This window comes from Aythya fuligula, chromosome 3, assembly GCF_009819795.1.
Source record: "Aythya fuligula isolate bAytFul2 chromosome 3, bAytFul2.pri, whole genome shotgun sequence".
NCBI lineage: Eukaryota > Metazoa > Chordata > Aves > Anseriformes > Anatidae > Aythya > Aythya fuligula.
In genome coordinates, this window is record NC_045561.1 from 17,820,512 (window position 1) to 17,842,089 (window position 21,578).

A 21,578-nucleotide genomic window follows, 5' to 3' on the forward strand; every position below is an offset into this window, starting at 1 on the left:
CAGTTCCTGTCTGTGTGGCTAATGTGCACATTTCTACATACATATATAAATATATATATATACATATGCACACACCCATGCAGGCACAAGCACACAGAGGTGAGATGCAGGCAGTCTGACTTTCAAACCAGTATAAGAAATCAATGTCCTTGATGAAATACTTCAAGCAATTAATTCATCTCAGAAAACACCACTTGAGACACAGCCCCAATTATCAAAGTACAGCCACGTGAACACGATGAAATTAACTAACGGGTTGGGGCACTCGATCGGGGTATGCCTGTAGGACGTGAATGGATTTATTGGTGGTGTCGGGACGTCCCCAGGCTCTTGGTGAGCTGAGCGGGGAGACCCAAAGGCTGTTGTAAGGACAGGTTTGTATGCACTGGGCATGGAGCGGCAGTGCATTGGGTAACGCTGCGCGAAGCTCCCCATGAGCTCCTCCAGCTTTGGGTAAGTGTTTTATTGACACATCTATTTTCTAGTGCTTTGGGGGCCGTTAGGAGGCGAGTGCTGTCATTGCACAAGCCAGGAAGCGATGGAAACAAAAAAGAACAAAACAAAACCCCCTTCACCACAGCCACTACCATATGTCCCTATCTCCTATGGGAACTCTGGTTTTCCCTGGAATCACAACGACATCGTGTGCTGTTGTCTTTTAAGAGAAGGGTTTGGTTTTTTTTAAAATTAATTTTTTATTTTATTTTTTTTTTAGCTTTCTGTAATTTCATTAACCGGGTCCTTCCTGTTTCCTTCAGCGTAGAACCCAAAGTCTTCCTCTTCAGCATGTAAAGCCAACTTCTAGCTGTCATCTCAAGCAGCACGGCGGGAGCGCGTATGCTGGGGGGGGCGGGAGGGGGGGCGTTAAACAAGTTTTTATGTAAGGAAGAACCACGTTTTCCAGTCCTGTCGGAAACCACACGGTGTTCACTTACGTTTACCGTTTCCGAGATACGGAAAGGACTTTGATATATATACATGTTTTTTTTTTTTCCCCAAGCCCTGGAGCCCCGGTTTCATTTTAGTGTTTTTAGTTTTTTTCCCCCAAAATCCGGGCTAAGATGAAAAAAGGAGGGAGGAAGGGAGCGCAGAGGGGGCCGGGGACGGCGGCTGCTCCCGAGGGGGTCGTCGGGGGTCCCTCGGGGGTTTCGCCGGTGTCTCTCCGAGGTCCTTCGGGGGTTCTCCGGGGCTCCCTCGGGGGTCATTCTGGGGTCCCTCGGCGGTCCCTGCGGGGTCCCCCCGGCTGTGGGGCTGCCGGGGGTCCCGTCCGGGCCGTCGTGGTCGCGCCCCCCCCCCCCCCGCGGCTCGCGGTGCCGGGGAAGCCTTGCATCACAGCGGGCCCCGCTGCCCCCCCGGCGGCCGCCCATCTCTCTCGGGGAGGCTATTAATAGCATGACATCAGCCCGGGACTCGCCGCCAGAGTAAATACCAGCGCTGCCCGCTCGGCTATATAAGGGGGGTGATGCAACCGCGGCCACAGGCAGAGGCGCGGGGAGCGCGCAGCGGGCGCTGCTCTCCCGACGGCCGAGCGGCACCGGCACCACCGGCACCACCGGCACCACCGGCACCACCGGCAGCGGGGAGGCAGCCCGAGGAAGGTAGGGCAGCGGCGGGGGGACCGGGATACCGCCGTGCTGGGAGGGGGAGGATTTCAGCCGGCTCCGCTGCCGGCGCTGCCCGGAGCCCCCGGGGATCCCCCGTCCCGGCTGAGCCCCCGTCGTGGGGACCCGTCCCCGGGTGAGCCCCGAGAGTGGGGGACCCCTCCCGGCTGAGCCTCGGGTATGGGGGGTCCCCCCGCCCCGGGCCGGGCAGTGCCGGGGGGCGGCGGGGGGATGCCGGCTGGCCGGGCACCGAGCCCCTCCGACGGGCGGCGGAGGCAGCCGGGGGGGACCCCCGTTGGGGGACCGGGTGGGAGCCGGGGAACGGACGGACGGACGGACAGACGGAGAGGACAGACAGACGGATAGGGGCTCGCTTTCCGCCGCGTCCCGCCACCCCGACGTGCGGGAGCTCGGCTGGGGAGCTGTTGGCCAAGCCGGCCGGGCACGGCACAGCGGCCAAGGGGGCAGAGAGAAGGAGTTTTCCTGTCGGAAATGGATTTTCCTCCCGGTTACCGGCGCTCGGGCTGCCGGAAGGCGGCCGAAAATGAGCCGGGAGTGATGGGGGATGTCAGGGAGCTTAAGGTCAAGCGGCGTGCACGGAGGTTGTGAACTGTAATTGCTCTTAATGCTGTTTAAGATTAACCTCAATGGTTAGCGGGGTTTGTTGCATCAGCACCAGAGGAGAAGGAATTCATGCAAAGAAACAGAACCGAGAGGCGCAGTCAGCCAGCTGCAGCTGAGCAGGGAAGGAAAGGCTCGAAGCAGTCGGTTTAAATACTGGGGTGAAGCAAGATTGCACTTAACCGGTGGAAGTGCACAGCTAGGAGCCGGGTCCCAAAATGAAAGTACCGGTAGGCGAGATGTAAAAGTTTGACGTGGGTGGGAAGAGTCACCCACAAAAGAACAGGCAAAAAGCAAGGGGGGAACACAGTGTTTTGAGCCCACCTGGGCTTGGAAGGCACTGGTAACAGAAGCTGTTCTGTCCCGGAGAGCTCCGAAAGTGAGGGGAAAGCAATGAAGTGTTAATTCACACCGGGAACAAGCTGTGCCTTTATGGGTCAGGTCCGTGAAATGTTCGGCACCTTCAATTTCAGTAACTTCAGAAGTACTCAAAATAGCCTGCAGCCGCTGTCCATGTGCATGGGCTAGCGAAGTAAACAGGTAGTATCAGGAAGCCCAGATGTAATTGCAGTTTGGGGCTAGATACTCTTACTGCTTTACAAACCCAGAAAAAAAATGGCACACTCATGAGCTGATACAGGTAGGATTGGGGCAAAAATGGGGGAAAAGGAAGGGCAAGCTGCTGCCTGTTCTAATAGCAAACCCTAATTTTTGTTCTTGTAAAACATTTCGAAAAGGAGACCTGTTCCACCAAAACTGGACAATGTCTGCCTTGTTGTTAGGAAAAGGGAACCTGCCTAACTCACCACATAGCTTTGACACGAGGCTGAGTATTTTTGAGATCCATACCGTGGTGGCTCCTGACAATCTCAGGTCCCATGGCCTGGGACCTTCCAGTGCTGGAGCCCTACCCTAAAGAGCCCCAGGGCACAAACTCACTGCCACAGCTCTGCCAAACTTGGCTCATGGCTGAAACCCTCAGGCCAGCCTCAGCCCCCTGGTAGGCCCTCCCTCCCCTGATGTCCGAGTACGTGGAGATGCCTTTCAGGGTGTCTGGAAGGTCAGTGAGCTGGTCAGGCAGGACAGCAGCGAGTTTCTACAGTCAAGGACACTTCCCTCCCTGGGCTTCCCCTCCCGGTGGCCACCATCCACTTCCCTTTCACTAAACTAGTGGCAGACTGAGCAGTGTACCTGAGTACACTGTATCAAGGTCTTGCTGGTGCTCGTGGGACACTCAGCACTAACAGAAATACAGGGTTAACACAACTGCTCAGAGATGTAACTAAAGCATGGACATTCTTGGGTTCCTCTAGTGCTACCGCTGACTTTAATTAAAAGTTGACCTAAGCCGAAAAGTAAATGAACAAACCACCAGCGCTGGGAAATGCTTAGCCCAATTAATTATTTTGTACGCTGGAGAAATGGGTTCATTGCTAATTTAAGACTCCTGGTTTGATTGAATTACACAAAATTAACTTTGTCGAATGAAGCCATCAGCAGGAGCCAAGGAGATTGGCAGTCGGTGAGCAGGGCTGAAGCTCGTGCTTGCAATGAGGGGTTTGGTGTCATCCAGAATTGGCCCGTTTAAATGAGTCAAACGGATGAATGTTGATAAATGATAATTAATGCTGGGAGGAGTTTAGTTGGAAACTATAGTGCTGTTTCTGACTTGGGAAAGAGTAACTGCTATCTTTCTGAGATTATAGGATTAAACAGTATCAGTACTTCAAACGTGACTCATGAGCAGGGGCTTTCTGAAGAGAATTACATAAATTTCCCAAGGTCTTTCTGAATTACAAATTGTTCCAAATAATTTCCTCATCTTTAATAGCTACGGGTGAAATCCTGGCCCCACTGAGGTCAACAGAAAAACTTCTCTGGATTTTAGTGGGGCCAGGATTTCACCCCCAGGACCTGGGAAATCTTTGGCCATTCTGTGGTCACTGAGAATGAAGGTGAGGAAACCTCTGCAGCTGGACATGTAGTTTTCTGCAAACTGGCACTTTTCTGCCCTCAAATTTTTATGTTTACCTCGTTTAGTGATGAGGCAGATTCTACTCTAATTTGTACCAGGGTGGATTTACAGTGTATTTTTAGACATCTCTGAGCGAAATCTATCTTCTTGTCAAAGCACCTGACCCCAAATGTTTCTTGCTGGGTCACTGAGGTAGCTTACGGGGAACTGTACAATTTTGGGTTGCCCACGTGGAAATTTAACTTACCCACATTGCCCTACCCTGAGGCAACTATTTGCTTACCTGCATTAAGTTAATTGCAATTGACTTTGCTATAATTCTTACAGTTCTAATCACGAAGAGATAACACATACTGTAATTACCCCTATAGACATAAAAACAAACAAACAACCTAAAACCCACACACCAAGGAAAGCAGAAAAAGCAATATAGTAAAATCCAATTAACAAGAGTTGCTTTATGGATAAGGGAGGTAATACAATCTGTTTTCCTACGGATTTGCAGCTTTTGGCCCTTGGGCCACCCACAAAAAAAAAAAAAAAAAAGCTCAGCTTTCTTCTAGACCTCTTATTTCACCTCTTCTGACTGAGAGATGGTTCATGTTGTGCAAAGCTGTGTGCATCTGCTAGCTAGGTTGCCCGTGGTGTTTGGATGGCTGACTGCTGAGATTTGCCTATTTCTCCCTCAGTGGGGTCACTGAAGCATATAGGGGGCCTCTCTCCCGCTTCCAAAATTGGCTAAAAATTAATGAGAATGACTAAAAAGGGGAAAGTTGAGAGCACTGTCAAATACATTCATTTCCTTGGGAAAACTACAAGAAATGAAGTTCCTCCATGGGTGTCCATTAGTGTAATTCCACTGAAGTCTCTGCAGTTACACTCTTTTGTAACAGCAGGAGGTCTGACCATAAATATTGAAGAATTTAAAGCCTCTTGTTGAGGGCAGATGAGGACAGTTTCAGATTTTACAAGGGTGAAGGAATGAAACAAATGGCATCACATTTTTTGTGACTGCTTCCCTCCAATTCAGTTTGTGCTTGGAAGCACCAGAGCACGTATAGATTTCCACCTTTCTGACAGCTCTTATTGTGAACTGTTCTCCAGGAGTTTATAACCAGGTATTAATATATTTGTCCAAAACCAAGCATGATGAGCATTTTGTGCTCATTCTGTCTTGGTTAACAAACTTTAGCTTCTGGTAGAAGTGTAAGCCTTACCTAAATGTAGCTGAGAGAAACTTATGCTCTGCCCTTTTCAAGCAGTAATTTTGTGGTGGTATAGCTGTGAGGATGGAAATACTCCTTCTGTGCTTTAAATAGTAATAATATTTGCTTTCTGATATTTGTTCCTTATTCTCTTTATGTTTCTATTCACTTTATTCTCATTTGCCACACATTCCCAGTTTAGAACTTGACATTATACACGTACACAATTTTTCTCCACATTAATTTTCAGAAAGATCTAGAAATTTTGTGGTGTGTTAATATTATTACTATAATTATCATTTAAAAATACCTCTTGAAGTTACTCTCAAGCAGAAGGTTGTAGTAATGACCGAACTTGACTCTAGTGAGTGACTGGGGTTCATGTGGAATGTGGGCTGAAGCAATGCAAGAAATACAGTACTATTTCATCGCAGTATGAAATATACCTCTAGGAGATATTGTTTGCCTCTCTAAAGTTGTTGAAAAACTGTTCTTGTTATCTCTTTTTACCTTTCAGCAAAATGATGGTCCAACACTCAGGCCAGGTATCTGCATTAGAAGTCAGCGCCTCCGCAATTGTTCCCACTTTGTCCCCTGCAGGGTCACTGGGGTTTGATGATTTCACAAATTTAACCCCACTGGTGAAAGAGGAACTGAGATTCGCCATCCAAAATAAACGTCAGTCCCACAGAATGTCTTCCACATTGGATACGGTGACTGTTTCTGAAAGGCCAATTGAAACATCAGTCATGAAAACAGAGGTACGGCTCTTTATACAGCATTTCAGTGTGAACGGTTAGGTCTCTAAGCAAATTTCACCAGAAGAGCAGTAATTATGTCAAATACAAACAACGCTCTCCACCATCTAAACATGTTAGTTTATTTGATCCTTTTAAGCCTGTTGCTTGGTTTTCTGTTTTGTGCTTCTGGGAAATTCCTACGGTATTTCTCATTTCTCTTGAAACCTATAGCTTAATATTTTATTTTTAATTATGAGCTAAGGACAATGTTACAGATTAGCAAGCGCTAAATCTGGTTTCCCTGCCTGTGTGTGTGGCTGCACTTGGAGTAAGGTGACTGCAGTTCCCTTTTGGCAAGGACAGCCGGGTGGGCCCTGTGTGGGCTACACCGAGGAGGACGTGGCTGTGCCGTGTCCTAGCCACCAGATTTTTAATTTAAGACAACAGTCTCAAAGAAAAACATTCATACTGCAAAGTGAAGAAACAGATGAAGTTAGGGAAGTAGTTACACCTTGGTCTGAGCCTCCTGAAGCTCACATTTTGCGTGTATCTTCCTTTATGGGATAGTTTTCTCCTGAAGAGGATGAAAGGAAAAAGCGAAGAAGGGAAAGGAACAAAATTGCTGCTGCAAAGTGCCGAAACAAAAAGAAGGAAAAAACAGAATGTTTGCAGAAAGTAAGTGCCTGGCTTTATTTTATTTTTATAATCTGTCATCATGCCAATAACAGGATGATTATTTTTTTTAATCTGTCATCCTGAATAGAAACATATTACAGGAGTACTCTCCTAGTAGGAAATACAGAAAGATGTCACCAAAAATTCTGTAAAACCTTCACAGTACTAGTTATAAAAACTGAATATACCGTATATTGAAATCAAACCTGGTTAAAACTGGGACAAAGTGAAAGCATGGCAAAAGTGAAAAGAGAGTACTGTTTCAGTGACCATTTTCTTGTGTATGGGGATAATAATAATTTGAACACACAAACTGAACACCAAGAGAATTAAAATCTCATTTTGTATAATATCCCTTGTGGAGACCAACAGACTAGAAACACCCCAAGTAATCTCTGACTTCCTTGGGAAAAGAGTGACACAGTAGCTTAGCCCTGAATTCTCTATCCCAAGCCTTCACCTGATCTGCTATGATATAAAACACAGAAGCATTGGGCCTGTCTTCTCTTCTGTATCCAGGGGTTTAGAAAAAAAATCTATGTTCCTACTTTGCTAGCTTAACAAAGGTTTACAGCTATGTGACACGATGTACCACGGAGTTAGTAAGTGGCATGGATAATTTGGGGTCAATTGTTGACCCAAAAAGTTCAGAATAATTTTACAGAAGATGGAAACATTGCTTTGGATGCCTGCCATTGTAAGTGAATGTAAATCTGAATTTGGCTTTTCGATGTTCATTACACTTCTCTAAAGGCCACAGATGGCAACTGTCAATTTGTTTTTTAAACTACTATCAACTGGGGGACGTATAGTTTCACCACTACAGGACACTAAGAACATGTAATTTCTTTCTCAGCTGGTCATATGCTTTCCCAGCAATAAAAAAACCCCTGCAACTATTAGATAATTAACTATGTGAAATGCTCAGTCTAATAGTTGTGTCTGTACTTTGTGACTAGGAATCAGAAAAGCTGGAAACTATCAATGCGGAATTAAAAGCCCAGATTGAAGAGCTAAAGAATGAGAAGCAGCATTTGATATACATGCTAAATCTTCACAGACCCACTTGTATAGTTCGGGCGCAAAATGGAAGGACACCTGAAGATGAAAGGAATCTTTTTATTCAACAGATCAAAGAAGGAACATTGCAAGGTTAAATGATATGGCAAAGATGGAAATATGTAGTATGTTTTTAACAGCTACCAGAATCCACGGAGGATCTGACTTAAATGTGTAGGATTCTATTAGTCAAGAGCCTTTAGGAAGGGCAGATTGCTTTCTTGAGTGGAAAGAATCATTTTGGCTTGACAGTAATTCTTCCTCTTGGAAGTATGGTCTCAGTGAAATCGAAGAGCCTTCTGCCTCAAATATAGGTTTTGCACCTGTCATACTTGCTGTTCCTAGGAGCTACAGACAACAGCTTCAGAAGATTTAGCTCTCTGCTAGTATACAGTATCTACACTCACGACGTTTGTGCTAGGACACTATGACTGCCGGTGATGCACATGGTACAGACAGCTGTGCTGGATGGACACTACTTTCCTTGTGGCTGGTAGGGAAAGCAGACTGAGAGTATTTTTAAAGTTTTGCAGTTTCCAGGAGGATGGTTTCTGGCAGAGTGCACTGATATATAATATTGCATTCTAACCTAACACACACACACACACACAAACACACAAAAAACCTTTAGTTCCAATTAAGCTTTGTCATTTTTTTTCACAACACTTGTGTGGCTTTTTTCTATGACTCATCTCAGAGACTGAATTTGACAAGTCTAGTAGGTGTGACAAAGAAATGTTTCTTGCAAAATTCCTTGTAGCTAAGTTCATATTTTATGAGTTGGAACCCCACCTACCATCCTTTGGGGACTGTAATTTTTCCTTGCATTTCAGGAGAGTGTTTTGTGACTGGGTGAATTGGACCCACTGGAAAGGGAACTAATTATGAAGGGATTTTGATATGGGTTTTGCCCAAGCAAAGAACTGCAGGACTGAATCGCAGGCTCATGAATCATGAAAAGTTAATATATATATATATATATATATATATTTGTCTGGGATCTAATCCTACAAGCCTTAACCCTCACTCACAGACGAGGTTCCGTGGCTTTTAGTAGGTCTGGTTATACAGATAGTTCTTACAGGCATAAGGCCTTGACAAAGCTTTTTGCATCCTTGTCAGGATTACTTCCTTTTGCCAGATGACTCAGAGGGAAAACTTATGATTGCAGCTACTTTTATTTTACATTTGGGTGGCAACTACAGTCAATCAAAAGTATTACTTAGAATCTAAAGCAGACAAGGGTTTTGATGTAGTGAATAACTGTTCTTATTTTTTATTAAATACTAACCTTAGATGTTTTTGAACTGGTAGAAGAGCTGTTGGACAAAACAGTTGGAGCTATGAGTGTTTAAAGTCTGATGTTTCTGTGAAATTCTCAGATTGTTTAATCCTACGAAATATATCTTTTTTCTTTTTTTTTTTTTTTTTGTAAAAGAAAATATTATCCTTATTTATCACTAATATCATAATGAGTAAAGTAAATAAATACTGCAAGCAAGATAAAACTGAAAACACAAGTGTTGTGCTGTCTTTTTACTTTTATCTCTTGGTGTTTAATATTATATATTCCTAAACTTCACTAGTTGTATTTAAGACACCACTACTTAAAACACTTATCCTTCATCATCTCCACAGATGAGTTCCTGAGTATCTTGAATGATTGGGTACAGAGATTATACCTCCCAAAATTCTGTATCTTGTTCAGTGGTGTCTAGCTGCTCAATGTCACAATTTAAATGAAGCAGACAATAATAATGGAGCTTACAGTACATAATATTTTACACCAGTTATGCAGTGTTGAAATTGTGGTTTTATTCTAAAGGCTAAACTTAAAGATACCTCAGCCACAAGCTTCTTACTCTACAAGTCCAGGCTGAGTGTATCAGATATCACACCTGATCCTTATATGATCTTTATATTCTGCAACAGAACTTCTTAGTAGATTTTCCTAAGATCTGGATATATTGTAATGTCCTATATCGTGTTTAAAAGATATGTACTTCATGTATCTGAAAAGTGAATGTATTAAAAAGACAACACACCAGGTCTGATTCTGTCCTGAGAATCCATTTTCTTTCTGTATGTTGGAAGGAGCTGCCATTGACTTCAATGAGAGTTTTTTTAATGTCCTGTAGGCAGAGTTTGGAGCCTCTGCTGCAATTTCACTGGCTCAGAGGGAAAGTTTCACGGGGAGTTGGGCCAGTTGTTTGTCAGACAACAGATTTACATGAAGTGTGTTAACAGTAAACTCGCCAAACGATTTTCATTGGTGTTTGACTTCTCTATGGGAGTACAAAACTGAGGCGTCATTGTGGTATCGTACACCTCGGCTTTGCCTTCAGTGTGTCAAATACCAGCAGACAAGAGTTTGCCTCCTGTACTGTTATAAAGTGTTACCACAGAGACTAGAATATGATGACAGAATTCGTGTCTCTCCTTTAGGGAATTTGTATGGTTGCTTTTAACTGTATCACTGTTGACGCAGGCGTCATGCTTATGTTGCTTGATGTTATGTACTTAGCATGCCAGATGTTAATATGGTACCACTACTATTGTCAGAAGATAATGTATTTTTATTTCTTTATATGTGCAGACACAGCTGCTTTCTACTGTGTGTATGTGTGTGTGCATGCGTGCTCCTGCACGCTACTGTAGAAATGATGGTACTCAAGGTAATTTGACTATGTCCACAACAGCGTGTTTAAACAGCTAGACAGGAGCAGTATGCTGCATGAGTTTTCTAAAAGTATACTTTATTCAGGAGAACCTTTAAAATGCATTAAAAGTGGTTTGTTTTCTATTCTCAAGTTTGTTTTGATACTTTAATAAAAAATAATTAATATATATTTACTCATGTGTCATTTAATTCATTCTAAGCCTCCAGTTGCAGGAGCAACTTCATCTGCTTAAAGAACATTTATATATATATATATATTAAAAAAAAAGCAGACACATCTTGTAGGTTTTCAACAATAAACATCAGATGAAACTGGTACTGTTCACTGATTGTCAAGGTGTAAACAAAGCTTTGTCATTACAAGGTTGATCATGAATTCCAGCTAATTTCTCATTTGTGTCCTAGGGTTTAGATTAAAGCACTGGAAATTAGAACTCCAGAATCCTTCTAAACCTTGCAACCCACCAGGTGATAGTTATTTCAGCTTTTTGATTACCTAAGGGGTTTAATACTTCTGCTTTATTGATTGCTTTCTATGGTTATATGGCAAATACTAAAGCAGTACTGCACAGATAGGGCTTTGGCTTGTTTCTGTGTGTGTGTGTTTGTGCGTACGGGTGTGTGTGTGGAGAAGCATGAGGAAAGATGAACAAAATGTTCTATCCTGCCTTTCCAAAACTAAGTATCTACACCCAGACAGAAGTCCCTGTGTTTTGACAGCCGGTGATGTGGACGAAAACTTTTGGCTTCAGTCCTTTGCAAGCAGTCATAACTTGTAATACAGAGGTCAGATAGAAGGCCAGGAGCTCCAGGGACCAGGAAATCCACTGCACTATTGCAAAATCTTGTTAAAAATATCAGCTGGAAGGAAGATCTAGGCTACTATAAACCTGGCAATGTTGAATACTTATCGGTATATCCATTTACAGACCTGCAGTGCCAACATGTTTATTCCCCATTTCATGCATTCTCCTATACTTGTTATCAAATTTTAGTTTTGAATACTTTATTCACTTCCAATTTTGCAAATTTGTAGATCATGTGCCTGTCTTGTTTTAGAAAATCTTATCAACAAAATTAGGGTAATGAATTCGTGAACTGGTATTTTACAATATTTTCCTTAGATGATATCATTTGAAATCATCCAGTTACACAAGCGACTGGTCTCTATGACATATTGCTAATAGAATAATTAATATTCCGTGAACTAAATAATAATTTGTATCTTCTTCTTAGGTCTTGTTTTAGGCACTAAATCTGTGTGTGTACAGGCCCATGCAAACCTTAAAGCATGCTTAGTTTTACTCTGTGCACTAATAAGGTACATATACTTTTTCCTCTCTCTTCGCTTGATGTAAATGAGTGTAACATTGGAGGTAGGCAAAACCAGGTACTCACTCTAGACATTCATTTAATGAAATGGAATGGTAACAAATTCAAATGTAAAATAACTTTTCTGCCTGGTCCCATCAAGAATCTGAAGTTATTGCTTAAAGGGGTGGCATTAAAGTCACAGCTGTTATTAGTTTTGCCAAAGAAACTGGATGATGTATGGGTAATGAACATAAAACTGTACAGTTGTTAGAAAAGAGTTTTAAACACTAAATCTACGTCATCTTATATATATATATATATATATATATACATCTCCAAATCCAGAATGGCAATTGTATCTCATCCATTTTTTTTTCTTCAACTGGTGAGCAGTACATAGGACTAGGTATTAGTCTCATTCAGTCTTGCCATTGCCATGTTTCTATGTTTGCCCAGTGCCCCCAGCTGGAGACCCTGAGAATCACACGATGAAAATGTTCAAGAATATTAATTTACATAGAAATACTTAGTAACATTCTTCACTGGCTCATAAAGGCATCAATATCAGATTTTTTTTATGAATCAGACATCATTCCTTTTTAAAGTGTAGTTAAGATGAAGAGTGACAATATTTAAAAAAAATCTTATTGCTCAAAGTTCATTTCCCTAGTGGACACTGTGAGTCACAACTGCTGACTTTAGTGATAAAAATAGTTATTTACTAATTTTCACTTCTATTAGATCTTCAGAGCCATCACAGTGTAAAAAGAATAGGCCAGATTCTATTATTGATACAGCATCATTTCAGGCTGCATGGCTTTAGTAGTGCTGACAATGATGCGTGAACCAAAAAAAAAAAAGCTAATGATTTTCAGATTCCAAGCTAAGCATACTAGAGCTGACACACAGAAAAATTATTAAACCTGTGAAATGAGTAAATAGGAAATGGAAATAAAGTGAGAGTTGAAGCTGGAATCCTTTTCCCCACTTTTGAGAATTTAGCAGCTTTATATTTGCAGACCACACCAAAATAATTGGTGCACCACTGTATCCACTTAGATTGTGGGTATGTCTGCACAGCAAATAGTGTGGTATAGCAAGACTTCTATACAAGCTGGCTTAGTACTGGGCACAGCCCAGCGATGACAGCAAGAAACTCAGCACAGGCTAATTGATGGCACCGGGAGGATGAGCCCTCCATGCAGCCAGAGGACCGGCTGCTCCTGGCATCTGAGGTAGCTCATTTACACCAGCTCGGGTATCCTTCAGCTCCTCAGGTCAGCATATGTCCCGGAACTGCCTGCTGGGTAGCTGCCTGGCTTCTCTACAAGCAGCGCCACAGGTTCAGCCCAAAGGTCCTTCCTGACCCATTTTATTTCTACAGCAGTGACCAAGAACAGGGAAGAACAAGAACAGGGCAAGTATACTTCCCCTGGGTGCTTTCACACAGTCTGTTTTCAGCTTAGCAGTCACACAAGCTTGACATGATTCCTTCAGATAGTAACCCTTGTCAGGTCTTTCTCTCAAGTATTTGCCCAGTTTCTCATCTACAACACCAACATCTGCAGTACGTTTGATGGCAAGTTCCATAGGGATGTCACCACTGATGAGAAAACTATTCTTTTTGTTTGTTTTGACCCGACTCCTTGCAGCTCCACCTGACAGCTGCTCATCCTTGAACTGGAAGGGTCAATGTTTACCCATGTTCTCCATGTGATTTGTGATCATTTCTCTTTCAGAATGAAGAATTCCAGCCTATTTAGTCACCTTTTCTTTTAGTAGCTATTTCATTCCCTTGGTCCTTCCTATTACCTTTTTTTTTTTTTTTCTTTTCTTTTTTTTTTTTTTTTTCTAGGAAAGGCCTGTGTCTTTTCCAAGGGTTTAAGATAAGGAGACCATAACTACACACAGTATTCAAGCTGTAGTCATGTCATGTGTTAATACAGTGGGATCTTGATGTTCACTGTTCCTTTCCTAATAATTCCAGAAATTTGATTTGCTTTTTTGATGACTGCCAGGCATTGAGGCTTGAGCAATGGAATGATCTATCATAACTCACAAAATCTCCCTCCTGAGTAATAAGGATAAACTCAAGCCCAACATTTTATAAATGATGCCAGGATCAATTTTCCCTATAGGTGTTAACTCGTGAATTACCTACATACAGAACTAGAATAGATCAGTTGTTTTTCCTGGATACCCAAAATACACACTTTTTTGTTGGTTTGTTTGTTTGTTTGTTTGTTTTGTGACAGAAGAAGGGATGCCATCCAGAGGGACCTGGACAGACTTGAGAGATGCACCCATGCAAATCTCATGAAGCTCAACAAGGCCAAGTTCAAGGTCCTGCATACGGGCTGGGGCAATCCCAAGCACAAATACAGGCTGGGCAGAGAATGGATTGAGAGCAGCTCTGAGGAGAATGACCTGGGGGGGTGGGTTGTTGATGAGAAGCTTGACATGAGCCAGCAATGTGTGCTTGCAGCCCAGAAAGCCAACTGTATTCTGGGCTACATCAAAAGCAATGTGGCCAGCAGAGCGAGGAAGGTGATTCTGCCTCCCTGCTCTGCTGTCATGAGATGTCACCTGAAGCACTCTGTTCAGCTCTGGGGCCCCCAGCACAATAAAGACATGAAAGTATTAGAATGAGTCCTGAGGAGGGCCACAAAGATGATCAGAGGGTTGGAGCTCCTCTCCTGTGAAGACAGGCTGAGGGAGTTGGGGTTGTTGGGCCTGGAGAAAGGCAGTTCCAGGAGACCTTATAGCAGCCTTCCAGTACCTGAAGGGGCCTAAAGGAAAGATGGGGAGGGACTCTTTGTCAGGGAGTGCAGTGATAGGACAAGGGGAAATGGCTTTAAACTAAAAGAGGGTAGGTTTAGATTAGATATTAGGAAGAAATACTTCACTCAAAGGGTGGTGAGGCACTGGCACAGGTTGCCCAGAGCAGCTGTGGATGCCCCATCCCTGGAGGTGCTCAAGGCCAGGCTGGGTAGGACTTTGGGCAACCTGGTCTGGTGGGAGGTGCCCATGGCAAGGGGTTGGAACTGGATGGGCTTTAAGGTCCCTTCCAACTCAAACCATTCTGTGATTCTATGACTTTACGACATCCATCCTGGCCAACTAAGGCAAAGATACCTCAGAAAAGAATAGCACGTGTGCAATTCACTCAGTGATTTTATCCAAACACATATCGCAGTCAAAATTCTCAATCCATTGACAATTGCTTGGTTAAGAGTTGAGATTAGAGTAAGAGAAAATAATTGGGGAAAAACTGAGTATGCAATAGTCCCCCTGCTGAATGGAGTGCAGCTAACTTTTGCTGGCTGAAATAGGGATCCTTTCTCCCCTGGCTTGGGTAAGCATCACTCTCTGAAGCCAGCATGGTGAGAACTTCTTCACTTGTTTTAATCTACTACAGCCGTCAACACTGAATCACAAAGGGCTCATAACTCCCACATTTGTAGCAGATTCCTGTGGTTTTATCATGCATTCTTGAAGCCCCAGATCTGGGAAGCATTTTATTGGATGAGAACCTCATTCCTCATGACTTTAGGAAAAGCCTTAGAAATATTGCTTGTATATACTAAGTTGTTCAGAAACCAAGAGAAAATAAATTGTATTCAGTGCATTAGATTGTTAGCATTTCGTGTTTAGGAACAAATATTCTGGGAATTTGGGGCTTGTTTGTTTGCTGGTGAAGGGGGGACTCTTTTAAACAGGGTTTTTGAATGTCTGGATTTGGTCATACCACATTCCTTTGCTGACAGCAGAACCATCCTTGAACCAAGGAAAGGGTGACTAGAGAAACCATTAATGAGTGCTAATTCTGAAGGGTTACCAATACTAAGTTCAAAGAAAAAAATCCTTAGAATTAATAGCAAGAGAAAGGAGAGATTAATTTTAAGAACTACTTGTCTTTCAAATAATACCATGTCCCTCTGCATCAAGGTAAGAACAGCAAAAAAGTGTTTTACATTTATCTCCTGTTACTTTTATATGAATTTCTTCGAAACATTTTAGACTCTCCTGCCCCTCTGTGCACTTACCCTCCCCCTCCCATCTTTCTAGAAGTTGTTACTCAAATGTACAGAATGTTCCAAAGCTGATTTATAGCAACAACTCAATAGTTTCCTTAAAGAGAAGAGAAACTATCCTGCAGGAAGCTAAAGCAAATATTAAGTTGCACAAATACGTATTCAAAAGCAGGAAATGCCATTGTTGAGAGTGCAAGCAGAAGTTCAACTCTGCTATCTTACACATGAATGATGAAATATCTTCTAATTGTGTGACCAAGTATTTCCAAATAAGATAACCTATCACATTTTTTCTTCTCCGTGTGTGTGATAGTTTGCACAGTTCTGTATGAAACAAGAACAGAAGCTTTCAAGGAAGTGTTCACAAAAAAATGCTCACCAAATAGACGTAAGATTCCTACTGCCAAGTACATAGGTTCACAGATAATCTCACCCAGGAACTATTTGTAGAAGAAAACTGCAGGTACAAACCCAACTGAACAGGTGTTCACACATTTAGTGTTCCAAAAGGTTTGCAAAGAACTACACCGAATCTGAAATTCTGTGCAGCACAAAGGTATCATGTAATTTGTAACTACACTGTAAATAAATAAATAAATAAATAACACTAAATAAATAAATAAATTGTTATAGATGCATTTGGGAAAGTGAGTGCTTTGGTAATGTTTTTAGTCAATGTGAGAGCTGAAGTCTTTTTTTGCAATACATGTTTGAATCCTCTTTACCACAGACAAAAGTTCTGTAAAAACATTCGAAAGGAGATAAAATAAACTTGCTTAGGCCAGAATAGGTCACTGTGGCAGAAGCCATGGATGAGAATAAAGCAAAAGGTAATAACAAACTATACGAAGGACTATATCTTCTTTCTGAACAAACATTTCTAGCTCCTGAGGTCTTCCTGGACCCTGTGACCACAGCAGCAAAAGCAATCTTAGCAGAAGTTAAGAAGAGGACTATTAGCAGCATCTGTAAAAAGAGAAATAATACTACTAAGTGGTGTTGGCTCTTAATCTCAGGCACCTTTGTGTAGGAGCCCTTCATGTGCAGCCCATCACCCTCCCATCCTGAGGTACAAACAGCGTATCTTTCTCCTGTGTCACTGAATCCTGAGCACTCAGAGCTCAGGCACCATTCCCAAGGTGCCTGGGAACCAAAGGTGGGCATCAGGCCTCAGAAAGTCCTCTTGGAGAAGAACTGGCTCAAGAGACAAGTGTTTTCTGAGACAAAGGGACCCAGGAGATAGCAGGTACAATCCCACATTTGACTAAGTCACCAGTACACCTCGGCTGTCTTTGAGTAGCATAAGGACCTGTGCAGTGAAAAAAATTGTATATAAGATTTGAGTGACTGTAAAAGAAAAGATAAGGGGCAAGGCAGGGGGAGAGATTTGCTTCAACCCCTTCTTTGGTTTCTCATCTTTCTCTCCCCTTGAAACAAGAAACTAGAAACTCCAACTGAATGACTATGGCACATATGAGACATATTTAAATTTCAGAGTAAAGATACTTGCATGGCAATACATGTACCAGAGAAGGAGGACATGGAACCCATCAGAGGGCCATTTTCTGTCTCTTCCCAAAGATACAATGCCATCATTTAAAGACATTTGGTGCATTTCTTTTTCTTCTTTTTATTATTATTATTTTTTATTTTTTATCCTCAGGTACTTCAAGATGCTTTTAATTGCCTTGCAATCCAAATTGCTTGGACAGTGCCTTATCAGCATTCATGATTATTGGAACAGCTGTTTAAATATATTTTTCTAAAGTACAGAAAAAATGCTGCTAGTTCAGAAACAGTAATGTATGATATACTGGAGACAGGATTCCCTCTAAAATCTGACTTGTCATGAGCAAAGATAGAAAAAATTAGATTCCTTCATAGCTGACCCCTTTATTCTGCATTTTCGCAGACACTGAACACACTATAGGACCCTATTCTCCTTGCCAAGCCTCGAGTTCTGCCGTTCACAGACATATCTATAATCAGTGTCCTGGCTGCAGAGAGGATATCCAGTTATGTCTGGCATTTCAGACTGCTCCTTAAGTAGGAAAGCATTAGTATACTACTCCTGTGTGTGTGAATGAAAGATGGTTATGAATCCTTAAAAAAAAAAAAAAAAAAAAAAAAAAAAAAAGCCCTGCTAGCACTGATAAAAAACCCTGTGATTTTAAAGAGAATTCTCAGTGTCTTCAGCCCAGCCTCTGCCCTATGCAATCTGCATGGTGATCATGGAAGAAATCTTTGAGAGTGAATTCCTTAAGTGATCTGCCTAAACACACACACACAGCTCCCAGCGAGTGTGCTCTCAGAATGAATACCACATCAGGTCCTGACAGTTGGGCAGGCTGGTGAAGTCCCTCTCAGAGCATATTGCTGGAGCTATGGGTCTGCAGAGCCACAGACGATGAATCCTGATTCATCGGGTTTGTGCATGCCCAGCTGAACAGAAATGTAGGGTTAGGCAGAACAGAGCTGGAATTATAGTGACTTTAATGGCGCTTAAATCCTTTTGGGGGTCTAATTTCAAGTAACTAAAATTTAAAATTAAAAGAACTAAAGGGTATTTCTAAATATGGGTAAGTATATGCATTAGTAAGGGAACAGAAGGTAATGCCCAGTTTCCTTAAAAATGAATTCAGTGTAAAACACTCTGTTAATGTTTTTAGGTCACCCTAGTAACTCAACCAACATTACCATAGTAGCATCTTATATGGAAAGACAGATCACTCCAACCTCATGAAAAGGTAATTCTACTTCTCTGACTCATGGTAATAAATCCATGCCTGTGGATTGAAAAGGACAGTCACCAACCATCTTGAGCTCCCAATGATGTCAGGTTAGTTGAGTATTCAGTATGTGTAAATTTGAAAAAAAAACACAGTAAATGTCATACTTAAGTTTATAATCCCCCAAGGGACAGCATGTTCTGAGCAATTAGCACAAAATTACTGCCAGAGATGTGATATATTAGAATAAATAACGCTTTAAAAAGATACAGATGTTAAATGTGTATGTGCCTTTGAGAGTCATGGTAAACATTTAAAAATAACCTCTGTGATTATTGGTATGTTTAGATTTTATAAGATTTAGGTCTGGCAGAGGACTCTGTGGTTCTTGTTCTGTGCCATACCATGCATGTGATCTGGATTAAATTTCAGAAGGAGATCTCTTTTTGTCCCTTCAGGACTTTTATTTAGTAAGGGAACAGCAAGCTAAATTCAGAAGCAGAGTAGTAATATCCATCTCCAAAAACACTATGGGTCAAATTTAACAGCAACTATATAGTGGCACAAGCTATAATCCCGGTGTCCAAGAGAATCATTGACTTCAGCAGTTATTCTTCAAGATGTGTAGAATGAGAATCAATTTACAGGTAATATAAACTGTTCACTGGTGGGTGCTGGGCAAAGTGACCTGCACAATTTTAATACGTGCTGGCTTGTAAAATGAATATAGCGTTATCTGCCTCATGGCAGAAGGCAATGACACAGAAGGCATTAGCAGTTACAAGCATTGTGACAGTAGGGTTGTGACAGTAGGATTATAAGTTTTCCCTCTGACCTCTCAATTCTATGCATCTACCCACCTCAGCAGGTAAAAAAAACAGTTTTAATCTGAAAAAATATGTATTCTCCCATGCCAAGGGTGTCACAGAAACTTTTCTGACAGAAAAAGATGAAGGCCAAGAGAGAAAGAAAGCGTTTCCCTTTCATCCTGTCTTTCTGCGTAAACAGAGCTCAGAAGTATTACAGTAAAGGATAAGAGAAGTTAGAAAATTACAGTTTCACCTCTGTGACTTTTTTCAGTTCTAGCCTCATCCTAGCCTCCCCCCCCCCCCCCACTCTGGGTCCTTCCCCTGCCACCTCCCTGCTCAAAGCAGAAGCTACCAGCACAGATCTCCACAGATTCCCTTTGCTGTAGCTCCCAAGTCTCCCTGCTCAACCCAGCACATCACCAGGTCCTTCAAACTCAACCACGCTTCCTGCTGCACCTGTGTGCGCTCCATGGCTCCTGCAGAGAGGCTGAGTTTCATCATTAACGGCAATCGCTCCAACAGCGCCTAATGCCCAGCCTGCGATGACATGAATAACTAACAGGAGAGTTTAAGATTAACAGTTCTCCCTAAATATACAGGTTATCTTCCCACACTTCTTCCTCTTAGGCATCTCCATTACACTTGTGTTGTATGCTTTCTGAGTGCTGAATTAGCTCAAGTTATTGCATTTTATCACATACGCCTCTTTTAGGAGTAATTTACATACAGTGAGAAGCTTACACCATAATTTAAATATGTGTTAAACTTGTCTATTATGCATTGTAATAAGGAGTGCTTAGAAACTGCAAATGAATTTGTGGCTTTCTTGTGTCACCAACTATCATACAAATACAAAATAATGGACAGTTCTTTGAAGTGCTAGAATTCCATATTGAAAAGCCAAGCAGGATGTGAATTACTTCCCAATTTAAGTAGGGACAAGGGAGGTTTTTGTACTGCTTTTTGGGGGTTGATCACACTGTAAATGGATGGCAAATCCAACACATGATGCTTATTGGAAGATCTACTGTATTCCATGAGCTCTCATTACATGGACCATTTCATCACTAAGAGTGAAAACTCTTTTACTTTGAGATAGAAAACATAAAATCTCTTAATAAAATAAAATAAAAAATAATAATAAAAAAACATGAGTCTGTTTTAAACTCTTTGCACTACATAAGTTGCTATTTTTTTTTTTTCAATTTCACTTTTAATGTTCTGTAAACTCTGACCATTGAGTAACTAACTGTGCTTCCACTTGTGTTAAGGTTTAGCCCTGGCAGGCAGTGCAGCTGCTTGCTCATTCTCCCCAGGTGTGATGGGGAAAGAACCAGAAAGGTAAAAGTGTGAGAACTCATGGGTTGAGACAAAGACAGTTGACTATGTAAAACAAAAGCTGCGTGCACAAGCAAAGCAGAACAAGGAATTCATTCACTACTTCCCATTGGCAGGCAGATGTTTACCCACTTCCAGGAAAGCAGGGCCCAGCAGCACATGTAATGGTTTCTTGGGAAGACAAATGCCATCATGCCAAACGTCCACCCCCTCTTCCTTCTTCACCCTAGCTGTTGTTGCTCATCGTGAAACCTTGTGGTACAGGACATCCCTTTGGTCACTCTGAGCCAGCTGTCCTGGCTGTGTGCCTTTGCAGTTCCTGGTGCACCTCCAGGCCAGAAAGGTCCTTGGCTCTGTGTGAGAGCTGCTGTGCAACAACTAAAAATATTGGTGTGTTGTCACCACTATTTTCATCAAAATTCCAAAATGCAGCATTGTGTGAGCCTCTATAAAGAAAATTAACTCTGTCCCAGCCCAAACCATGACAATATCCATACTTTCTTCCATACCATTCATGTCATGCTCAGGTCCCTCATTAATCATCACCCTTCAATTAATAGATATCATTCCCTTAGTCTAAGGGCCACCCCTACAAAAAGTCCATAAAATGTTAATATAATGTTCAGTGAGCTCTTTTACTCTGTGACTAAGCTTCTGTCTGCTTTGGTGGTCACTCAGGACAGGAAAGGTGGTGTGTTGCATAGAGTTACTTACACACAGCCACAGCTGCTTCAAGGTATTCTGGCATGGCCTTATCTATGGACATGGACACTGCAAGGTGTACCTGCTGCAGCACGG

The 21,578-nt window shown here is 42.2% G+C and overlaps 1 protein-coding gene across 2 annotated transcripts; it reads left to right on the plus strand.

Moving 5' to 3' along the window:
* The first annotated feature begins 1,549 nt into the window (after positions 1-1,549).
* On the plus strand, positions 1,550-9,267 carry ATF3 (activating transcription factor 3). Of its 2 annotated transcripts, none has more exons than XM_032183492.1 (4): positions 1,550-1,598; positions 5,920-6,163; positions 6,710-6,817; positions 7,777-9,267. In XM_032183492.1, exons 2-4 carry the CDS (start codon positions 5,924-5,926, stop codon positions 7,972-7,974), a joined length of 546 nt encoding a protein of 181 aa, XP_032039383.1. In that variant the 5' UTR covers positions 1,550-1,598; positions 5,920-5,923; the 3' UTR covers positions 7,975-9,267. The 2 variants fall into 2 exon arrangements, with proteins under 2 accessions (XP_032039383.1, XP_032039384.1); XM_032183493.1 differs by having other exon boundaries at positions 1,574-1,598; positions 6,003-6,163.
* Positions 9,268-21,578: the final 12,311 nt, after the last annotated feature.

Bases quoted from the DNA above. Each gene is read 5' to 3' on its own strand.
- ATF3 (XM_032183492.1), top strand. From the start codon at position 5,924: ATGATGGTCCAACACTCAGGCCAGGTATCTGCATTAGAAGTCAGCGCC. The intron at 6,164-6,709 runs GTACGGCTCTTT...TTTATGGGATAG, and splicing joins CATCAGTCATGAAAACAGAG to TTTTCTCCTGAAGAGGATGA. The intron at 6,818-7,776 runs GTAAGTGCCTGG...CTTTGTGACTAG, and splicing joins AAACAGAATGTTTGCAGAAA to GAATCAGAAAAGCTGGAAAC.